Source organism: Nyctibius grandis, chromosome 28 (genome assembly GCF_013368605.1).
Source record: "Nyctibius grandis isolate bNycGra1 chromosome 28, bNycGra1.pri, whole genome shotgun sequence".
Lineage (NCBI taxonomy): Eukaryota > Metazoa > Chordata > Aves > Nyctibiiformes > Nyctibiidae > Nyctibius > Nyctibius grandis.
This window is the reverse complement of record NC_090685.1, coordinates 1,483,308-1,502,270: the sequence shown is the minus strand read 5'-3', so window position 1 is coordinate 1,502,270 and position 18,963 is coordinate 1,483,308. Positions and strand designations below refer to the sequence as shown.

General features: G+C 40.8%; 1 protein-coding gene across 2 annotated transcripts in view; it reads right to left on the bottom strand.

The window, feature by feature from the left end:
- UQCC1 (ubiquinol-cytochrome c reductase complex assembly factor 1) overlaps positions 1-18,963 on the bottom strand; it is a 48,463-nt gene that overhangs the window by 17,614 nt on the left and 11,886 nt on the right. For both annotated transcript variants that reach the window (XM_068419591.1, XM_068419592.1), the window contains exons 5-7: positions 17,987-18,059; positions 13,777-13,834; positions 7,210-7,318 (exon numbers count right to left, since the gene is read on the bottom strand). In XM_068419591.1, the coding sequence (XP_068275692.1) occupies positions 7,210-7,318; positions 13,777-13,834; positions 17,987-18,059 (240 nt within the window). The remainder of the gene's footprint in view (positions 1-7,209; positions 7,319-13,776; positions 13,835-17,986; positions 18,060-18,963) is intronic.

Sequence of the window (18,963 nt, the reverse complement as noted above, 5' to 3'; positions counted from 1 at the left end):
ATGCTGTCAAAATAAAAATTATGCAGTTGTGGTGAGCAGTAATTTCATTGCTCAACATTTGAATTTTGGCAACTACACAATGTTCTGAGGAGTCGGAGGAAAACGGAGCAGCACTTAACACCTACAAGCACTGGATGGTAAAATCAGCTTTGGCATGTGAGTCCCACTGGTGCAGAACATGGGGAATAATGAGAAAGGTATTTCTAGAAAAGCTGCTATAAGGCAGCTTCCAGTGTACTTCTTGCAGGCACCAGAGGGAGGCACAAAATAGACCAAGGACACTACCTTACAGCAACAGGATCCAACACATCTGGGAAATTTAAATTGATTTTTTAATGCCAGACTCTACAGAAAACTGGGGCTGGGCAGTTGAAAAGAACCCAAGCATATATTATACCTTGATTTCAACACCAGGTATCCTTGTCATGCCCCAAACACGTCTACATTTCAGACAGCCAGGTGTGCTAGTTTCACAGGTGCTGGTTCTAGAACAACTACACTAAAAACAAGATGAGAAAGAGATCCCTATTTCAAAACTCCATGACCTGGTAAAGCTAAATTTGCATCACTGTGCATACTGTTTGTTCCAGACCTCATCATGGTCAAGATATTTTCAAGGTAACATTCTACACACATGCATTTTCCTGCATATTTAAGTTATTAAGGTTTCCTGAATCGAATTTACTGAATTTACTCTGGAACAGTACCTGATACTATTATTCATTTATGAAATGACAAAATACTGGAAACTTGCTGTGAACTTTTGAGCTCTTTGAGAAGGAATCAAGGGTTGATAAACTATTTCTTTTGTGATGTTCTTAAAACACTAAGTTCAGTTAAAACATATCATACAATGCCTGGTATGCTATTAAACAAAAAAAGCACAAAAAACACACAGCAATTTTGTATCTCACTACTTTGGCAAGTTGTGTTTTTTTTAAAAGGGAACACTAGAAACTGGTAAGATTTTATATATTATGTTTTCTAAATAGTTATTAAAAAACCCATAACATTTGTCTCCTTAAATATCCTAGTTACACATTTCAAAACATACACAGACCATTTGAAACTAACACTTTTCCTCTTTAGTGTTATAGGTTTTTAAAAACCTTTTTCAGCTGTACTAAACACCATCCTCTATCTCATATCCCAATCCATTTCCTCACACAAAATCACTACCTTCTCTTTGATATCTTGCTTCAGCACACTTCCTCCATCTCAGCTCCTCCCTCCCCTGCACTGCCAGGACACTGCACACGCTTTCCTTCTGCCCCTGTTCTCCCATGACAATGTAGTTTCTGTTCTGTGCATCCCAAACTGACTCCAGGACTTCTCACCAGATTTTAGAGACAGGCCTGAAGAGGACCCCGAGTATTCACGTAGCTTCCCACTGGAGGTGAATCACAGAATCCACAGAATCACAGAATCAACCATGTTGGAAGAGCCCTCTGGGATCATCGAGTCCAACCATTGCCCTGACACCACCATGGCAACTAGACCAGGGCACTAAGTGCCATGTCCAGTCTTTTCTTAAACACCTCCAGAGATGGTGACTCCACCACCTCCCTGGGCAGCCCCTTCCAATGGCTAATGACCCTTGCTGAGAAAAAATGCTTCCTAATGTCCAACCTGAACCTCCCCTGGCCAAGCTTGAGGCTGTGTCCTCTTGTCCTATCGCTGGTTGCCTGGGAGAAGAGGCCGACTCCCACTGCGCTACAACCTCCCTTCAGGTAGTTGTAGACTGCACTAAGGTCACCTCTGAGCCTCCTCTTCTCCAGGCTAAACACCCCCAGCTCCCTCAGCCGTTCCTCGCAGGTCAGACCCTCCAGACCCTTCATCAGCTTGGTCGCCCTCCTCTGCACTCGCTCCAACAATCAACTGCAACAGTTCAATTCATACCAAGATAAAATTCCGTTTTAAAATTCTATCCATTTTACCCCCGTCCTCTCATCTTCTAAAGCCATTCTAGAATCTTACTTGTCTCACTCTGACCATGATTTCTGAGTCTTTAGTTAGAAGCGTCAGACTTTTTGCTCTCCACAGTAAGAACAACTTAAACTGAACTGTATCAAGTTCAGGAAGTTTTGTAGCTACTGTAAGGTAAAATGACACTTTTAATCATCTGAAGTCTTGTAATTGTGAAAGAGTATCAAGCCAGAAAACGGTGTTCAAGTTCACAGAGCTAAATTCTGCTCTCAGTTACACTGATGTGAACCATGTTATTGATTCTGATGGCGTTACTTCAGATGTACAGCAATGTAACTGAGAGCAAATTATGGGTCACTGTATATAAACAGCTCTAGCTGAAAGTATAACAAAGACAGTATTGTGCTCTGCACAGCAGAGCCAATAAATGAATTCAAAAGACACCTAGATGTGTTCCTGGAAAAAAAGGGGGCAGGGGTCTAAGTGGTCTGCTGGGAAAACAGGAAAGTGAGATTAAGATAAATTAAAACAGATTTGGCACGCTGGGCTTGACAGCCCCTCCTATTCTTATCTCTTTGGAAGCTTTTAGAACATGCATGGTTATAAAATGAATTGTTATTTTGCACTGAAAAAACCCTATTCATTTCAAAAGCAGAATGCCACCACGACACTCAAGACTAGCACTCTTAAAATAAGCATACAACAATGTACAAGTATTTGAATAAAGTCTGATGGATCCTTCTAAGACAGCACGTGATTTGCACCCAGAAGTATTAGTATGGGATCTTGGAGGAGGGGGAGGGGAGCGGGGAAGGGGTGTTGGGTTTCTTGGTGTTTGTTTTTTTTGGCGTTGGGTTATTTTGGGGAAGGTCTTTTTTTTTTATCCTCGTATCTGTTGTCCGATTATCAGCTGAAATCCCATTCCAGGGAACTTCAGCACCTACAAGTCCTGATCCACTCCACTGCTTCATCTAAGGGTATTAAAATACACTTAAACTTCTAACAACCGCTTTTATATATACACAGTTACTACAACACAATACTCAGATCAGTAAGGTTAATATTCAGGTTGTTAAAGAACCCTTTTAGGAAGACAGCACCAATTTCTAGTGCTGACTGAATTCCCCTTACAAACTGATCAGGCAGCTGCCAGTTTGCATAGTATAAATCTCTTCCCTGCAAGCCACAAGGTGGAGATCTCTGGCAAAGCAGGACCCAGAGGAAGTCTTTTACCCAGCCTAATGTTACTATTAACACTTTGAGCCATTGCATCAAGCCAATTTTTCTGTTTGTTTTTAAAGTTTGATAGAAATGTCACTAGTGGAAAAATTAAGTAAAGAGCACTGGTTAGCCACAGAACTGGACACACCTGGCTGCAAACCCACCAAAAGAAACTGACTTCATTAGTACTAGGGACAGCAGAGTAAAATTTATATCTGAAATATGCCTGCACCAGTAGAATTTGCTGAGGCCACAGGCTCTCCGTGTGTTTTTACAGCTGTGTCAAGTTTTGGTTTCTGACTCTTGCCGACATTCAGGAGTGCTGAAGGAACTCAGGCTAACAGGTCCCAAAACTTTGTAGCTGAGATTTAGATCTCAGCAATTTTAACAACCAGGTTTTGAAATAATACAAACTCCATTTGGAGTTGGAGCTGATGTAAATTAGTAGTTAAAATGCCTTACATTTTATCACTTTCAGCTCCAATGAACTTGTATATTTAAGAGCAGATGGCATATTTTAATAAACCATCAATATCAGTTCAGGAATATAGTATCCATTTTCTGCATCAAGTGTTGGAATTGTTGCCAGATATGGAAACCAGTTGAAGAACTGCAGCTTTGTCTGTCAACAAGTTAAACTAATTGCATCCAACCAGCAATTTCATACAGGTGCTCTGTCACTTATACCACAATACAGGAATGTACCGATCGGAGTTAAGTATTGACCTTTGATACCCTGCATGAGAGAAAAAGCAGGGAATGGAATTTCCTAACCTCCTAGGAGCCATGCAGATGATAACTTAGTGCCCTAAAAGTATTCAGTAAAGTTTCTTTTCATTTAATTACTTCTAAGAAAGGCTCAGATTCTGAATTTGAAAGCATCATTCATGTAATCTTATTTTTATTTACTATTCTTACCTTGATATATTTAACTATCTTCTTTTGGAGGTAGATTATATATTGATTGCAGGACTAAGTTACTTAAAAACAAGTAGCTGTTACATATATTCCTCAATCAGCTCACAACTTTGTCATTACCTCAGCCTCATTTTAAAATAATCATTAGGGATAAATACATCAAGATTAATAAGTAGAACCTAACACCTAGGGTAACTGTCCTTTACTTATTCATCACTTAAAATTCCTTGCAATGGCTAGAGCTGAGATGTGACAAAGAGTTCAATCAGGGTACATCTATGTGAAGGGCAGAAAAGTAAGTGAAGAAGAGTGAACAAGCATGAAAGAAACAGGAGCTGCCCATGGGTGAAGTGGTGTATTAAGCTAGGATCACTAGCACCGAGGAAGGAAGACAAAGCAAGGATAAGGAGCAAGGGAACGGCTAACCTCATCAATGCATAAATTATTTTCTTCTAACATACACTAAGTACTACCAGAAGAGACTAAAAAGTTCATTCATCTTGACAAAATAATGACTGAAAAATTAGGAATAATTAAAAGAGGAAAGAAAAAAAGAATCACTAAAAGATTCTGAAAGCCCTATGCCTTCACAAACACTATGAGGAAGAGAACAGTCCTAATTTCCAAGTTTACAATCTAGGAGAGTTCACCGTGCTTTCTTACACACCCTTAATGCCTGGTCTAGTTAGCTGTTACCTCAAGAGTTCACGTTCTCTCACAAGGAGTCTCATTAAAATCAATGGGCCTCTGTGCAGCTAAACTATATTAAATATACACACAGATGTAACTGTTTCTGAGATCAAGCCTTTAAATGTGTACATACTTGGTTTAAGCATCAGCTATTGCCACATAAAAGCTATGTTAACACTAGGTTACAGTCAAAAGTATATTATAGGAATCACTGCAAACTAAGTGTGCTCATTATTACATCGCACGGTCATTATTACAAACAAAGATCATGAAATTTAAATTCAAGGATAAACTGAGGAGATGCCTAACCTGCCCGGGCAGAGAATGAAGGGCATTCAACAACCTGAGATCTCCTTACAGTTGCATCATACAGCAACCTTACCATTGTAACATGCATATATTAACATTTGAGGCTACAGATGGGATGAAAACATAAGGATACTGTTGGGCTTTTTAAACTTTGGGGAATTTTGGGGAGCAATGGAATATTTTAGTTTGCAGAAATGGAAACCCTGTGGTTCCCTTTACAAAGAACTGACTGTAAGCACTATCTTTTTTTTTTCCTTAAAGTTCACTGAAAAAAAACTTGATACAGGTCTAACCTATACCATGCTTCACTTTTGAGCTCTGCATGCTTCTAGGGGTAGCAACCAGCTAGCTTTGCTTCTCTCTGCTGTTTGCTGGTCCTTCAAATCCTGCAAGGAAAACTGCAAGATGGCATTTGAGGTTAGTTCATATAAAGCAAAATTAGGGTCAAAAAGGAACAGAGAAATAACTTTCTGTTCCAAAGCAGCATTCTCTCTGTGCACAGCTGGAATCAAAAGATCCCTGAGGAGATTTTAGGGGGCTTTAGGAGGTGGGGTGTTTGGCTGGGGTGGTGGGTTTTTTTTGCTTTTCAAGAAGAGCAGCCTTAAATTTACACCCGGACGAAGATCTGAGCTGTCTCCAGTTCCTACAGAAAGCAGAATCAACCACTGATATGACATGGAAGGCATTGCATAAGGACAAAAACGCACAAGCTATTTCATTCAATCTTCTTCTCTGGTACTATCACCTAATTTGCCTGGGCTCACTCACCCTGCCTTACAGCATCTGACCAGGAAAGGGGAGATTCCCATACTGGAATTTACGTAAGCCCATTAATGTAAGCCCAAGGAATTCTAAGATGCCTGAATTTAAAAGAAGATTAAGAGGATGACTTGTCTTTAAAAGCAAGCTGTAAGACAGTAAAGCTACGAAATTCCCAACAACTAGGAAAAAAAAGCCATTGCTGGTGGAATAACTGAAGTTACACCAGAATCAACACTTTCTAAAGCCACATAAAAAATAAAAGATCAGAGAAAAACTTCTTGAATCACTAATGTGACTGCATCCCAAATCCTAACTCACTGGTTAAATTCCCTTGTTCATCACCAACAGGAATACCCTAGTAGCCTCTCCCTTGGTTATTTGGCTGACAACTAAGACTTGACAATATGCCGTTATTGCTACATGAAAACTGTCACTTCTTTAACAGTCTAATTTATTTTAATCACAGACAAGCCTCTATTTAATCACGGAACAATTCTTTTTTTTCGACACAACACAGGAGATCTTTCCCAGCCCTATTCTCCCACTAGAAGTGCCCTGGACATAGGCATCCTCACTGTATCAGGTCTCCTGTCACCATGTGATACTGGGGTTATGAAAACTATCTCCTACTTCCACTGCATCTGCACTGCCTTCTCGGAAGGCTATCACCAACACAAGGCTGGAGAAACGCACTCACAGAGTTTAAGGCCAGAAATGACCATTACAACTAACTAGCATAACCTTCCTCAGAACAGGCCAAAAAGATCCAACCTTGTCTTCCTTCAGACTTGCAAATGAACTATCCTTGGAGCTACTCTCTCCTTAGAAGGTTTCCTTTGTGATAAAGACTAGGTATACTAAGAATCCAAAATGAAAAAAAACTAATGACTAGTTACAGTCGTGTACAGGAACTTAACATAAAAACCTTGTCCCTTAACTTTCCTTTTATTCACCATCCTAGATACAGAGAAAACTCAAAGCTCTGATGGAATTACTTAAGTTGGGGTCATACACTCAGCACCAGTCATGTTTCTCCCTACCTCAGCTGCTTATTCCTACCCACAAGTGCCCATTCTGTTACAGCAGCATCCGTTCCTGCAATCACATGGCAAACCACGTGGAAAATTAATTACTTTCAGACCAATCAATATCTTCATCCAGGCCATGGTGCAGTTTCAGAAACAAGGTCAGTGGCTCAATGCAACAGGCAGTACAGCTGTGGGAATGAATGATGTGGAGTAAGGGCTACATATACCAGCTTAAGCTAAAGAAATAAACAAGCAGCTACAAGTTGATTCTTTGGCATTCTTCTCAGATATACAAAGCTACAAAAGCACTGAAAGATGTGACTCGTCAAGATTCTCAACACCAAAGATGACTTACCCCCATCACCTTTCCACGCTGCTCAACATCTTCCCACATGCAGTGAACTATATAGCGACACATGTATTTCCCTGTGCGACCCTCCTGCTTCATTCGTACCAGACACATCCTGCAACAACACAAACACCAAATTAATAGCTACTAGGTTTTCTTCAAATGTAAAGAGTAAATTACACATATTTCAGCTCATTTGACATTCTCCTTACAGTATGTGTTTTTGTGATCATGAAAAAAAACACATACCAAGATTTTTTTTTTTTTTAAATAAACTATCACAAACTTTTCTATTCTGTATTCAAGAGCTGTATCTGCTGGATTTTGGCCAATCCAGCTATGGAAGAGTGACAGCAGACTCTACTCTGGTTGACAGTACTGTAATCTAGTTAAACAGTGCTGTAACCTAAATTCCTCAGCCTTAAGAACATATCACCCTTTGGAGCAGGAACAAACGTCTTGTCTAATCCCAGGCAACAAGCCAGCTGTAATTCAGCTTGGTATACTGAAGTGCTGTAAGAGTCCAAACTAGCCAACCTGTGAAAGCTTAAGCAAGTTACAGACCTCACCCAAATTCACATTAGCAATGTCCTAAATTATTTCAACTACAAGGGTCTTTGGATACGTGTCCAACCACTTGGCAGAATCTCTACGCACAGTACACGCTACAAGAACTCCCAAGTTTGTAAGGGCACTGTGGGATCTTAATCAGAATACTGGGTTGTGGTGTTTTACCTTTTTTTCATGCATTAAAGCCACTTGAACTTCATTGCTGCTGCTCTGTCTAAAAAATAAATTATCATAACAAAAATTTTATTTTGCCTCTTTTACAACTGTAAACGGCACGACCTGAAATACAGGCTAATCCCTCACTAAGCTAAGAGACCAGTCCCATCACCAGTGCCACCTCCTCTACCTCACTAATCAGCTCTGCTCCTGAGTCAGAAGTGCCTGTGCAGGATTGACTGAGTTACTGTAGACGAGTGATGCTCAAACGTGGAGCTGAAAGAAGTCACTGCTCTGCACAGAGACATGCTACAGGTGGGAAACTACTCACAGGAAATTCTTCTCACAGCTTATGTAAAAGCAACAGAGCAGAGCTGATGGAGGCCACTGAGAAGCAGTTGCACACTAGCAACAGTGAATGTGACACAAGAGTTAAGAGGTACAAATGATGATTTTTTTTTTTTTATCTGTTCATTTCTTCAGTGGACGTAAGATCTGTGCCTCCCTACAGGCATTAGAAGTATTTGGTGACCAGCAAATGTCAGCTCAACAGGGAGAATCACAAACACTTGAAGCTTGTCTGTTGAGCTGACCTGTAAAAGGACAGGTGCCAATCTTTATGACGGATTCTATCTTGTCTACTGATTAGTAAAGGAAAGATATTCTTTAACCTGCAAAGGAAGCAGAATTTATTGCCAGCGATGAGTCACAGAGACAAAACAAACTGCAGGTAACAAAAACTGCATTAGTCTGATATTCTTTTTTCTGATGAGAACCATATGTTCAAGGGCCATTCAACTGAGACACCAAAAGTGAAAGAAGAAAAGCCCACAGACCAGAATCTGGTTTCTAGATGGAGAGCCTCTGAAAATGACACTGGCCATACGAGAGACAGTGCGGGCTCCAACACAAGCCAGGTGGAATGAGAACAGAAGACTGGAGAGAGGGACTGAGGCATGACAAGTAGACCAATGATCAAAGGTGGAGTGACTGAGAGAATTTGGGTAGAGGGTGGGTAGAGAAGGGGAAGGGCAGCAGTCAGCAAAGGGAACGTTGGGAAGGCTGTGGCAATTTCTGTCTCAGGAACCAGAGCTGTGTAAGGATTCCCAAGGTTTATATTGTGGCAGTGACAACTCAGCATCTGTCCAACAGCACCACTGTCCCAGCAAACAAATGCAATTACAGCAGTATCGAGAAATGTATCCCATCTTGCTCACAGAAAGATGACAAAGCTTTCTGCTAGAGCAGTGGTCCAGAACTCAGAGAACAGCTCTCCAGTTACCAGTCCTGCCAGAAAACAAACGCACAGAGAGCTTACAACTTTTGTGTCTTACTTCCACCAGTTTCAAAAGCTTTGTTCCTATAGTGCATTTACATAATCGAGCTGCATGAAATAGTTAATTACTAAGAGTTACTGTATCTCAAATTTGTACCCGCTCTTAAGAAGTCAAAGAGAAAAAGACTCAGTTTAAAAGAACAATTTTGGGCTAAGAAAAGCATTTTTATACTTCTCTTGCTGAATACACAAGTTCAGGGGGGAAAAAAAAAGTACGAGCGGCTTGGCAAGAAAATACCGGTTCCTATCCAGTCTGCCTTCAGTGGTGGTGAAGCAGGAGGAGAGAGCACTGCACAGACCAACAGCCAACAATTGGTCACTGATGAGCAGGACTGGAGTGGTGTTCAGAGTAAAACCTGCTACTCACGAAGCCTAAAAGGCAGCTCTGTGTTTGGATGCATAGTGCTGTCACAGAGCTGTTCTGCAGCACCACGAGTGAGATCATGGAATATTGCAGTTTATTTGAAAATTTGGTAGTTTGTTACTACACCTGCCGTCTGAGGTTTAAAAGACACAGACTCTTTAAAGACTATAAACCTTCTAACTAGATCAACACAGTGTGAAATATTTTATCGTTTCACTACAAAATCTGTTCTGTAGTTTAGTCAAATACTGACTCATCTTCGTCAAACCATGAAAGCAAAATTATTCCAAACTCTCTTTAGAAAGCTGTCTACCTGACATTGGTTGGGTTGGATAACTTATGCTGTATTTAAGTTATGCAGAGAGATTATGTTAGAAGAAAATTATATGAAAGGATGCCTGAAAAGGACTAGGAGCACCTATAACTCAACCCATCTTAGATGAGATGTAGCAGTTTCCCACAACAGCCTCAGCTACAACTGTCAGTATTCCCACAGTGCCAACAGACTGGCTTAAACACCAGAAGTAGCAGTGGACACTACCCTGTCGAGTGCTGTGAGGTGGCTCAGTGCCATGCAATCAAGGTGTGATGGCACATTGTAATTCGAAGGGCAAAGCCCACTCAGAGCTTCCTGCTATCCCCTGCACCTGGCCGCTCATTCCTGCTTCCTCAGTTGCTCCAGAGCAACTATTTCTGGGGCTATGTTATACTTGCTCAGAGAAATTACTCTGGCTTAACAACACAAGTGTCAACAGCAATTTTGGAAGGCTTTATTCTGTTTAACCCATTCACAAATGGCCAACAACTTGGGGGACAGGAGAAGGAAGCTCCTGAATTGACTTTGTCATCACCTATAAGCTGTGGCATACACTTCTATGAATAATGGTAACGAGCAGAATTCTGAACTCTTCTAACTACGTTTGCATGTTATCCTGTGCCCCACCTAGCAAGTTCACCAACTACTGCATTTACAGACATGTGCAGGTATTTGCTGGGGCACAAACTAACAGAATTGGGCCTGGCTGTGCAGTCTTCCTCTCCTCCAGTGCCTTTGCTTAGGCCATGTTGCCCATTCCCTCATGTTAAGGCAGGATCAACTAAATGCCTAAGACATTCCAGATGAACTTGTTCTTAAAATCTCTCTCAAGACTCCTCTGATGTAACTTAAACCCCTTTCTCCCTGCCCTCTCTGCCACGAAACACAGCATTTATTCCCTTTCTTCTGAAGCAGCACATTTCAAAATGGTCTGGCATCCTCAGTCTTCTCGATGCAAATCCGAGAAATCCTTTCCTGCAGGAACTGTTTTCTACATACTTGGTGGTTCTTGTTCGCCTCTGGACTCTCTCAGACTGATCAACACTTTCTCAAGTGCAGATTTCCTTATGAAAAACAATGCTCAGATGAATTCTTGCAACAGATCTTTGAGTCTTTCAGAACAGGAATTGTAGCACCACTCTATTTTGGTCCTAAATACTTTAGATATGTCACTGTACTTGGTGCAGTGAAAATCTGAAGGGAGCTCTAGGTATCTACACGATACATCCTGCACTGAGACATTTCTTAGTACAGTCACCGAAGTCATCTCTTTGGCAGATTTGTAACAGCTCTGCACACAGCCAACACTCCATTTAGATTGCTGCTGCATGGGAAAAGGCAAACCCAGCAGCAGAGATGAACAGCTTGAGATTTTCTATAAAGGTCTGGACTTCTAAACATAGAGTCCTCTTGACATCAAGGTGTGAAGTAACAGAAACAGCCTGTAAAAAAAATGACATTTGAGAAAAAATATTGATACACCTATTTTCTAAAGTAGAATTTTAACACTGCATTGGAAGGCACTGGAGTGTATCTAAAGGAACATTATCTTGAAAGAAATTAGCAAAAGGAGAGCCTAAACACAAGAGCCTGAATTTCCTTCCTTTCTGACTAGAGGTAAGTAGGAAAACTCTGTTCACAGACAAGAAGTAAGAGCCACAGATTCAGAGGAGCTACCAGAATCTGTAACACAAGAACATATGCCCTGACAAGCACCTTAAGTCTATAAAAGGTGGGATGCAAAAAGCACAGAAACACAGTTGACAAGAACGTGATGGGCAATGACAACAGCAAGAAAGGAGGCGGGCTTTACCAAACTAGGAAAAATTCTCATCATCTTCAGCTCCAGAAGACACTCTGAATCAGTTGAAACTAAAACTCTGAAGAAGAGGGAAGAAGTAAGTACACCAGAAAGTGACCTAGACTGCACTGCAAGGGGGAACAGGAATGCTTTAACAGGTGGTGATCAGAATCCACATAGTCAGGTCATTGGCCACCAGATCAGGAAGGTTTCCGGCCTCTGAGGCAAAAGGTCCAGCAGGAAAGACAGAGGTTTTGGGGCTTTCAGACAGGGATAGGATGTCCTTGACCTTGCCAAAGCCAGCAGAATCAATAATGCTCTGCTCCCACGTTACTGAGGTCAAACTGATTAAAGAAAGAGAATCACAGAGAACATAGCAATAAACCTGACTGTGGAAGCAAAATTATGTCATGGCAGGATCCTGGTCACTGAATTCATCACAAGCAAAGCCTGCAGCACTTCCCAATGAGCCAGGCAGTGAGTAGGCCTACCATGGGCTTCTCTGTATCCTGGAATATTAAACTGGATCTCTCATTTGTGGTCCAGAATGACAGCACTCCTCAGGTCAAGCTGCCAAGAACGTGGAGGAGCCAGGCACATAAACCTTGGAAAAATTAACCTTTAGCGCTAACCTCCACACTCAAATATTCATTGCTGTCCCCCGAAGCTGAGGGATTTAGTTCCTTCCTGCTTGTGTACTATATTGCTGTCAACCTGTCCACCATATCTTAAACACAAGAGTACTTCAATTTCCCTATTAAATGTCTCCTTAACATCACCAGCTCAAAGTGTGGCAACTTTTGGCCTTCTCCAACGTAGCTCTGATCTTATAAATTTTGTGTCTACCCCATACTAGTTTCATCTCTATCACAGTCCCCTTGTTTATCTTTATGCCTGTCATGAAAGAAGATTATGTATCTTGAATTTGATGCTGTGCATCACAAGGTACCTTCTCTTGTCAATACGAAATCAAAACGACGTGGAAAAAAAAGTGTGTTGTTTGCAGATTCATGTTACCCCTCTTTGTTTTTCCCCAGATACTTACAAGCAGTTTGCTTTTGAATATTTATTGCAGTAGTTTTCCAAATATTGATATGAATTATTACCTTATCAATTAATTTTTTTAAGCCTTTTTTCCACAGGGAACAGTAGAAAATAAATAAATTGCAAATCTCAAGGGTCTTCCTTACTTGATTCCACTGATTTCATTAACTGATTATAGTTTCAATGGCTCTGCTAATTTATTCATTCTTTAGTGAAATGAGCTGCCCATCTTTCAATATATTGAGGAGACAGGAAATTAAAAGGAGGGAAGGGGAAAAAAAAGGAGGCAAGGAAATAAGGGGCCTATGCTTGAGTGCAGCTATTTCAGTACAACCTTCCCCTCAGCCTTTGGACAGCTGAACGCAAGCCTACGGACTGCAGTTTCCTGAAAGATCTGGCACTTCACAAAAATTACTGTACTCCCTTGTGCATCCCTCTGACCTTTACAAGTATGTAACACTAGATGAAAACCTGATTTTTTTGGCTACTATTTTCACAAATGAAAAAGGGAAAAAAACCTTCATGTTTAAGGTGTTAAATAGTTTTACGTGTAGCCAAGCTGGCATTCACTGACCTGCACGTACGTTTCAGAGGTGCAAGAATAAATGCCAATGCCATAATTTGTTAAATGCTTCTGACAAGCAGCAACTTCAATCACCACAAATTCTCCCAATTTAAACCACTTTTACATAAATTTAAACTTTTCCTAAAACACCCAAGTAAGGTTTTTCCACACAGGCTGAGCAAGGCTTTTAGAAAACTCGTGGCAAAGATCATTCCACTACTGAGGATCTGAGAGATGTAAAAGATGTCAGCTTCTCTATGGGACTTTTTGTTCTTTAGTAGAAAACTGCTAAAATTCAGTAATTAGTAAATTGAATATAACCACTATTACCAATAACCACGAAGCCTACTTTTTCTCACATTAAGGTACATATCACTATTTCCTGAAAATAGTTACATAACTATTTTACTTTTTCACTTACCAGACATGAAGCTGGGCTACTAGAAACCATGAATTCAAAGTATCAGGCATTTGGCACCCTTGATGGGAGGGGGGGAAAAAAAACACAAAACCAAAACCAAATATTAATATGAATTTCATCACGTTTTGCACCTAACAGAAAATCACTACACTAAAATCTAAATACATTTTAGTAATTTAATTTCTGGCCTTAAACAGTACATACATATCAGAAGCAAACATAATTTTCTGTCACATTTGTGCTTAAGCTCTAGAGCATGCAGCCACAGGACACTGTAGGTTCTGAGAGATTTCGTGTGTTTAGAGCTCAAATAACATTTATGGGGCTGCGGGGAAATTCCAAAATAGAGAATTAGACAAACATGTGGCTTCTAGCTCAGCAAGTCCCAAAGCAGTAGAGAACAAGAGGGAAATATCAAGGGATGCTTTGCTCCGTTCTTACACTCTTTCTTTAACACATGCTGATGCCTCCTGCCAGGGACAGAACACTCTGCTAGCTGGGTCTTTGCTCCGACCCCGCTGTTCTGATCTACTACACGGCTGTACAACCCACAGCACTCGGAGCGTACCTAGCCTCTAGCCATCCCACATTAGAATTCAAACCACCAACCAACCATAGGAACAATTTCTGCTTCCAGGTTTAGCTCTACTTCAATAGCCACTGGGTTTCCCAGAGATGGTTTGTCCATATGCATGTTCACACTATGGATCTGCATGTGCTGTTGGATGTGAGGCTGGAGACTTAGGCTATGTGGCACAGAAACCATATTCCTCTTCCTCATGCTTGAAAAGCATGGACCTATGGGTTACGTGCACATTAAGTTCTTCAGTTTCTGTCAATCTTAAACCTTCTTCCTAGGAAGTCACCTCTACATCTGTTTCCTGGAGAAGTTTTTAAGAGGAGTTCCTAATGCAAAGGATCTGACACAGTCACCTTGGCCTACTTAGCACTTGGTCTTGTCTTCTGGACTGTTCAAACCTAGCTGTAAGGTGGCCAGAGAGCATTCAAAAATGGACTTTCCAGTCAGATGTGCCCCAAGGAAGTCAACCTGATCTTTTCTGTGTTGAATATATTCCTTCTTGACTCCTATATGTCTTGGCTCTCAAGTATTACCAAGGAGATTCACCTGGATCATGAAGCAATACTTTCCACAGCCTCTTTCTTTTTATATGCCAACTATGGTCAGGCAACCACCAGAAGAACCACGCAAATCATCACTATTCCTCCCTCCTCAGACAGATGACTCCATCAGTGCCTAGGAGGTGCCAAGCTTCAGCATCAGTGCCCATACATCACCTATGCCACCTCTAAGACAGCATAAAGACACGAACAGTCTATGTTTGGAGATTAAACACAAGCTTTCGTCACCCTTCTCCCCTTTCGGCTCTCTCATTCCTATTAGAAACAGCTCATGTGCCTAGAAATGACTACTTTGTCCTAAGGGCATGCCAAGGTACCTCTGACCACGGCAAGAGTACACAGTGCTGGCATTAATCAAACCACTTCATTAAATGAAGGTTCCACAGGCAAGATTCAGAGTAAAACACTTAGTTCAACAGACAGAGGTTTCTGAAGTAGAAGTTACCATCTATCAGTGTCCCACCACAGAAATCACTCTTCAGTGGAAAGCAAAGCTCACACCTCTGCTACTGGAAATACAGAAAGTTTTTAAAGACCTATTCAGTACCCAGGAGGGAAGAATTTTTTTCTCTAAGTGTTGCACTTCTATTTTTATAATTCATTTTTTAACTTCTCTATTAGGACTGTCTACATCGTAAATTTAAAGAAAGGATGGCTCCTTTAAAGCAACGAGCTTGCCCTCAGATATCAGCTTTTTAGAAAGAAGGCAATTCTAAAATTTGAGGGTTTGGAACACCTTATTCTGGGAAACTAATCGAGGAGAAAGATCCATTCTATAATTAAACAGAAAATTATTCCCTTCAGAATACAGTTAGATATAGAAAAAATGTCTGATGGTAAAGCTAGCTATGAAATGACTGTGATTATTATCAGCTGGGGAATAAATCTGTTCTGCCCACAGAACACATCCCGTTCACACGTCTGTGTATGATAAGAGACATGAATGCTCAGGATTATGAGGACATCCTTCTTCCAGTCATATTCTGCACTTAAAATTCATCAGGTAAGAGATGCAAAACTTGAACATGGACTTTCTTTCATGATAGATCATCTTTGCTACTACCACAATTTTAGGAAGGACACAATGGGATAATATCCTCATATCCTGCAAAAAAACAGGTGTACTATTTCGAGCTGCTTGGTAGCCCCACTAGGAGCCACCTGAAAGGCTGTTTTGATAGGGCCAGCCCTTTACTACTGCAGCTGCCTGACAGTGGAGCAACTAACAGTATTAACAGTTTAAGATGAATGTAAGGTAACTCTACACTCCATGTTCATCAGACAAACTTCAGCTCTCAGTATCACCTACCTGATCCTAAAAGTTCTTCTGACCTTTCAAGTTCAAGGTTAGGCATGGAACACTCTCCTCACGGCCACCTCCTCCATTTTAAGTACTCAAACTCTGCGAAACAAACTATCTTGTTCCTTATGTAACAACAGGCTCAAGTCAACGCAAACATAGGTTTCCCTAGGTGTAAGTTCAGAGATGGACTGGCTACAACTTGTGCTACAGAGCAAAAAGACAAAAGGAGCAACGAGAAGGTTCTGGAGAAACTGGTGAAACTTGAAGGAAAGGCTGCCTGCTGTGTCCGATATATTCAAAATAAGGGGGAGCTCTGGGAATTTTCAGTAAGATATTATCAAGAATACAGCTGAAGTAATTTTACTCAGTATTGAGCCTGAAAATCTGTGCCAGTATCTTTTTCACAGACATGTTTTGAAATTCCTTTAAATTTTAATCTAGGGCAACATTTCTATATCTTTGTACAATTAACCTGTTAAGCAAAGACAGTGAAACACCAGTTAAAACCAGCAAAGCGTATATTTGAGAGGCAAATATGACAAACAGAAGAGAACTTATCTGAGAAAGCCTGAGAGGGCACACATCTGGGGAGAGGTGTGTGCACAGGAAAAATGAGGTTCTAATTTTTTTTATCACTAATGATGAATCCTACTGCTCACAGAGCTCTCTCGCTCCTGCAACCGCTGAAACCACATCAGAGTTTTGGAAAACCCTCTGAAAACCATCGGAAAATCTTGCAGCAGCAACACCATGTACCAACCCACCTTCAATAAGCTCTGCACTAGATGAACACACAAAGATGTCCCTTCAACTGATCTCTCAAGAGGCAGCAGCAGCAGCAGCCCCAACCTGTGCTGGTGCATTGTAAAACCATAAGAAAGCATTTGATAGCTCAGGAATTCGGGTGACAGGCCAGATCCAGGCAATGGGTTTACTACCAGCTAAATCACACTGACATAGGAAATAATTCATGTAAGAATATTATTGAAGCTTACGTAAGTCTCAAAAACACATCTTCCCCATTCACCAGCCAGATTTCATACTACTAAAAGCAACAGATTTCTTGGCTAATAGGTAAAAAACTGTGTGCAACACAGAAAAGCCATCCCAATGCAAGCCAATATTATTGCTTTATACTTAAAGGAGGGACTTGTGTCTCTGTTCTAGTCATACTCTCTACCCAGTCAAGAGGTGTGTCCTGGTTTAATGCTGTCATGGTCAGTAAGACATAGAAAGTTTCTAAGTCCTAGAACCTGCCCCAGCCATGAGGAAGACAGACAGGTAGGACCCTGTGATATAACTGACCCTGTATCATAAAAAAAGTTGTGCATCAGTGGACAGGGCTGGTTCTCATACCTGCATCCCAGTTACACTGGACCTTCTCGCAACCTGTCATGGGACAGGGTAGGACACAGAGACCATCTGACCGCAATGAAAAGGGAAGACATATCTGGATTCTTAGTCTATCCCACCCCTGGTAATAAGAAAAGGCAATATCCTTCAAAGTCCAGGATATTCTGGGTTCTACCTGTCCCACCCTTGCTCTTGTTCTCCACTGCAGCGGGTAAAATGCGATAATCCTAGACTCCAGAGTCTAACCCTTGCCACTTCAGAGCTTAAGGGAATGCTACCAGCTGACCACACACTGTTAGGGTCTGACAAGTCTTTTTGCTCTCATATTTATTGGTATAAATATATCTAATGAATTTTCATCAGAAGTTCTCTCATCAGGGCAGCAGTCCAAATACCATCAAGTCCACTACTTACTGTTAAAAAATTCCTCGTAGTCAGTTTTCTCCACACAGCACGTGTACATGCGCAAAGCTGCCACCTTGATTTTCTGAAGAAAAGACAAGACAATACTTAAAGTATTCATCATGAGAGTTAGTGAACGCTACTGGTTTTGTTAAATAGACACAGTATCATTTTCTGAAAAGACTTCTTTTGAAAATCACAATCGTGTGAGATTTTCAGGAGCACATTAAACTATTGTATCTCCCAGGAATGACACAAGTATAATCAATCTTGCCTTGAGGCAAAAAATTGATTAAATGGCTTCTTGAATACCCTTCCAAACCTAGTTTAATATAATACTGTCACTACAGGAAAATAAATGAAATGGCTTTCCTTACAGAGACTCCAAAGATCCCAATTCACAATTCCTGGTTTCCTCCAATAACTTTAATTGATGCATACCACTCAAAGTGTTTTGTATAATTTAAGTTTTAAATATTAAAGAATTGACATACCAGACATGCCCTAAAAATACCTTTTTTCCCACAAAAATGAAAATTGACCAACTAAGCTCCACAAGTGAGAAAGGAATCCCAAATGATGAATGACATGAGGAATACTCAGGTGCTCTGGCACTTCTAATTTTGTTCTTGGGCTGCTATTGCACCAGAAACACCTTCAGTGCATCATCTGTAACAAAGATACATGTGCTGAAGCTTTAAAGAGCACAATAACTGACAGCAAAGATCTTAAAAAGAAGAGCTGTTAGCCTTTCCTAACAGCAAGGGGAGAAAAACAAAAAAATTTGGAAACTCCAGAGCCCGCTCCCCTACCTAAGCCAGGAAGCAGCACTGGGTTTGGGTTGTTTTGTTTTGTTCTTTATTGTTTTTTTATTTTTAATGACATATACTAGGGACCATCTGAGTGCTCGCTATACTACAGAGATGAGCACTACGCCTGTCAAATGGCACTTCAAATTACCACAATAATTATTTGTGTCCCCTCCAACC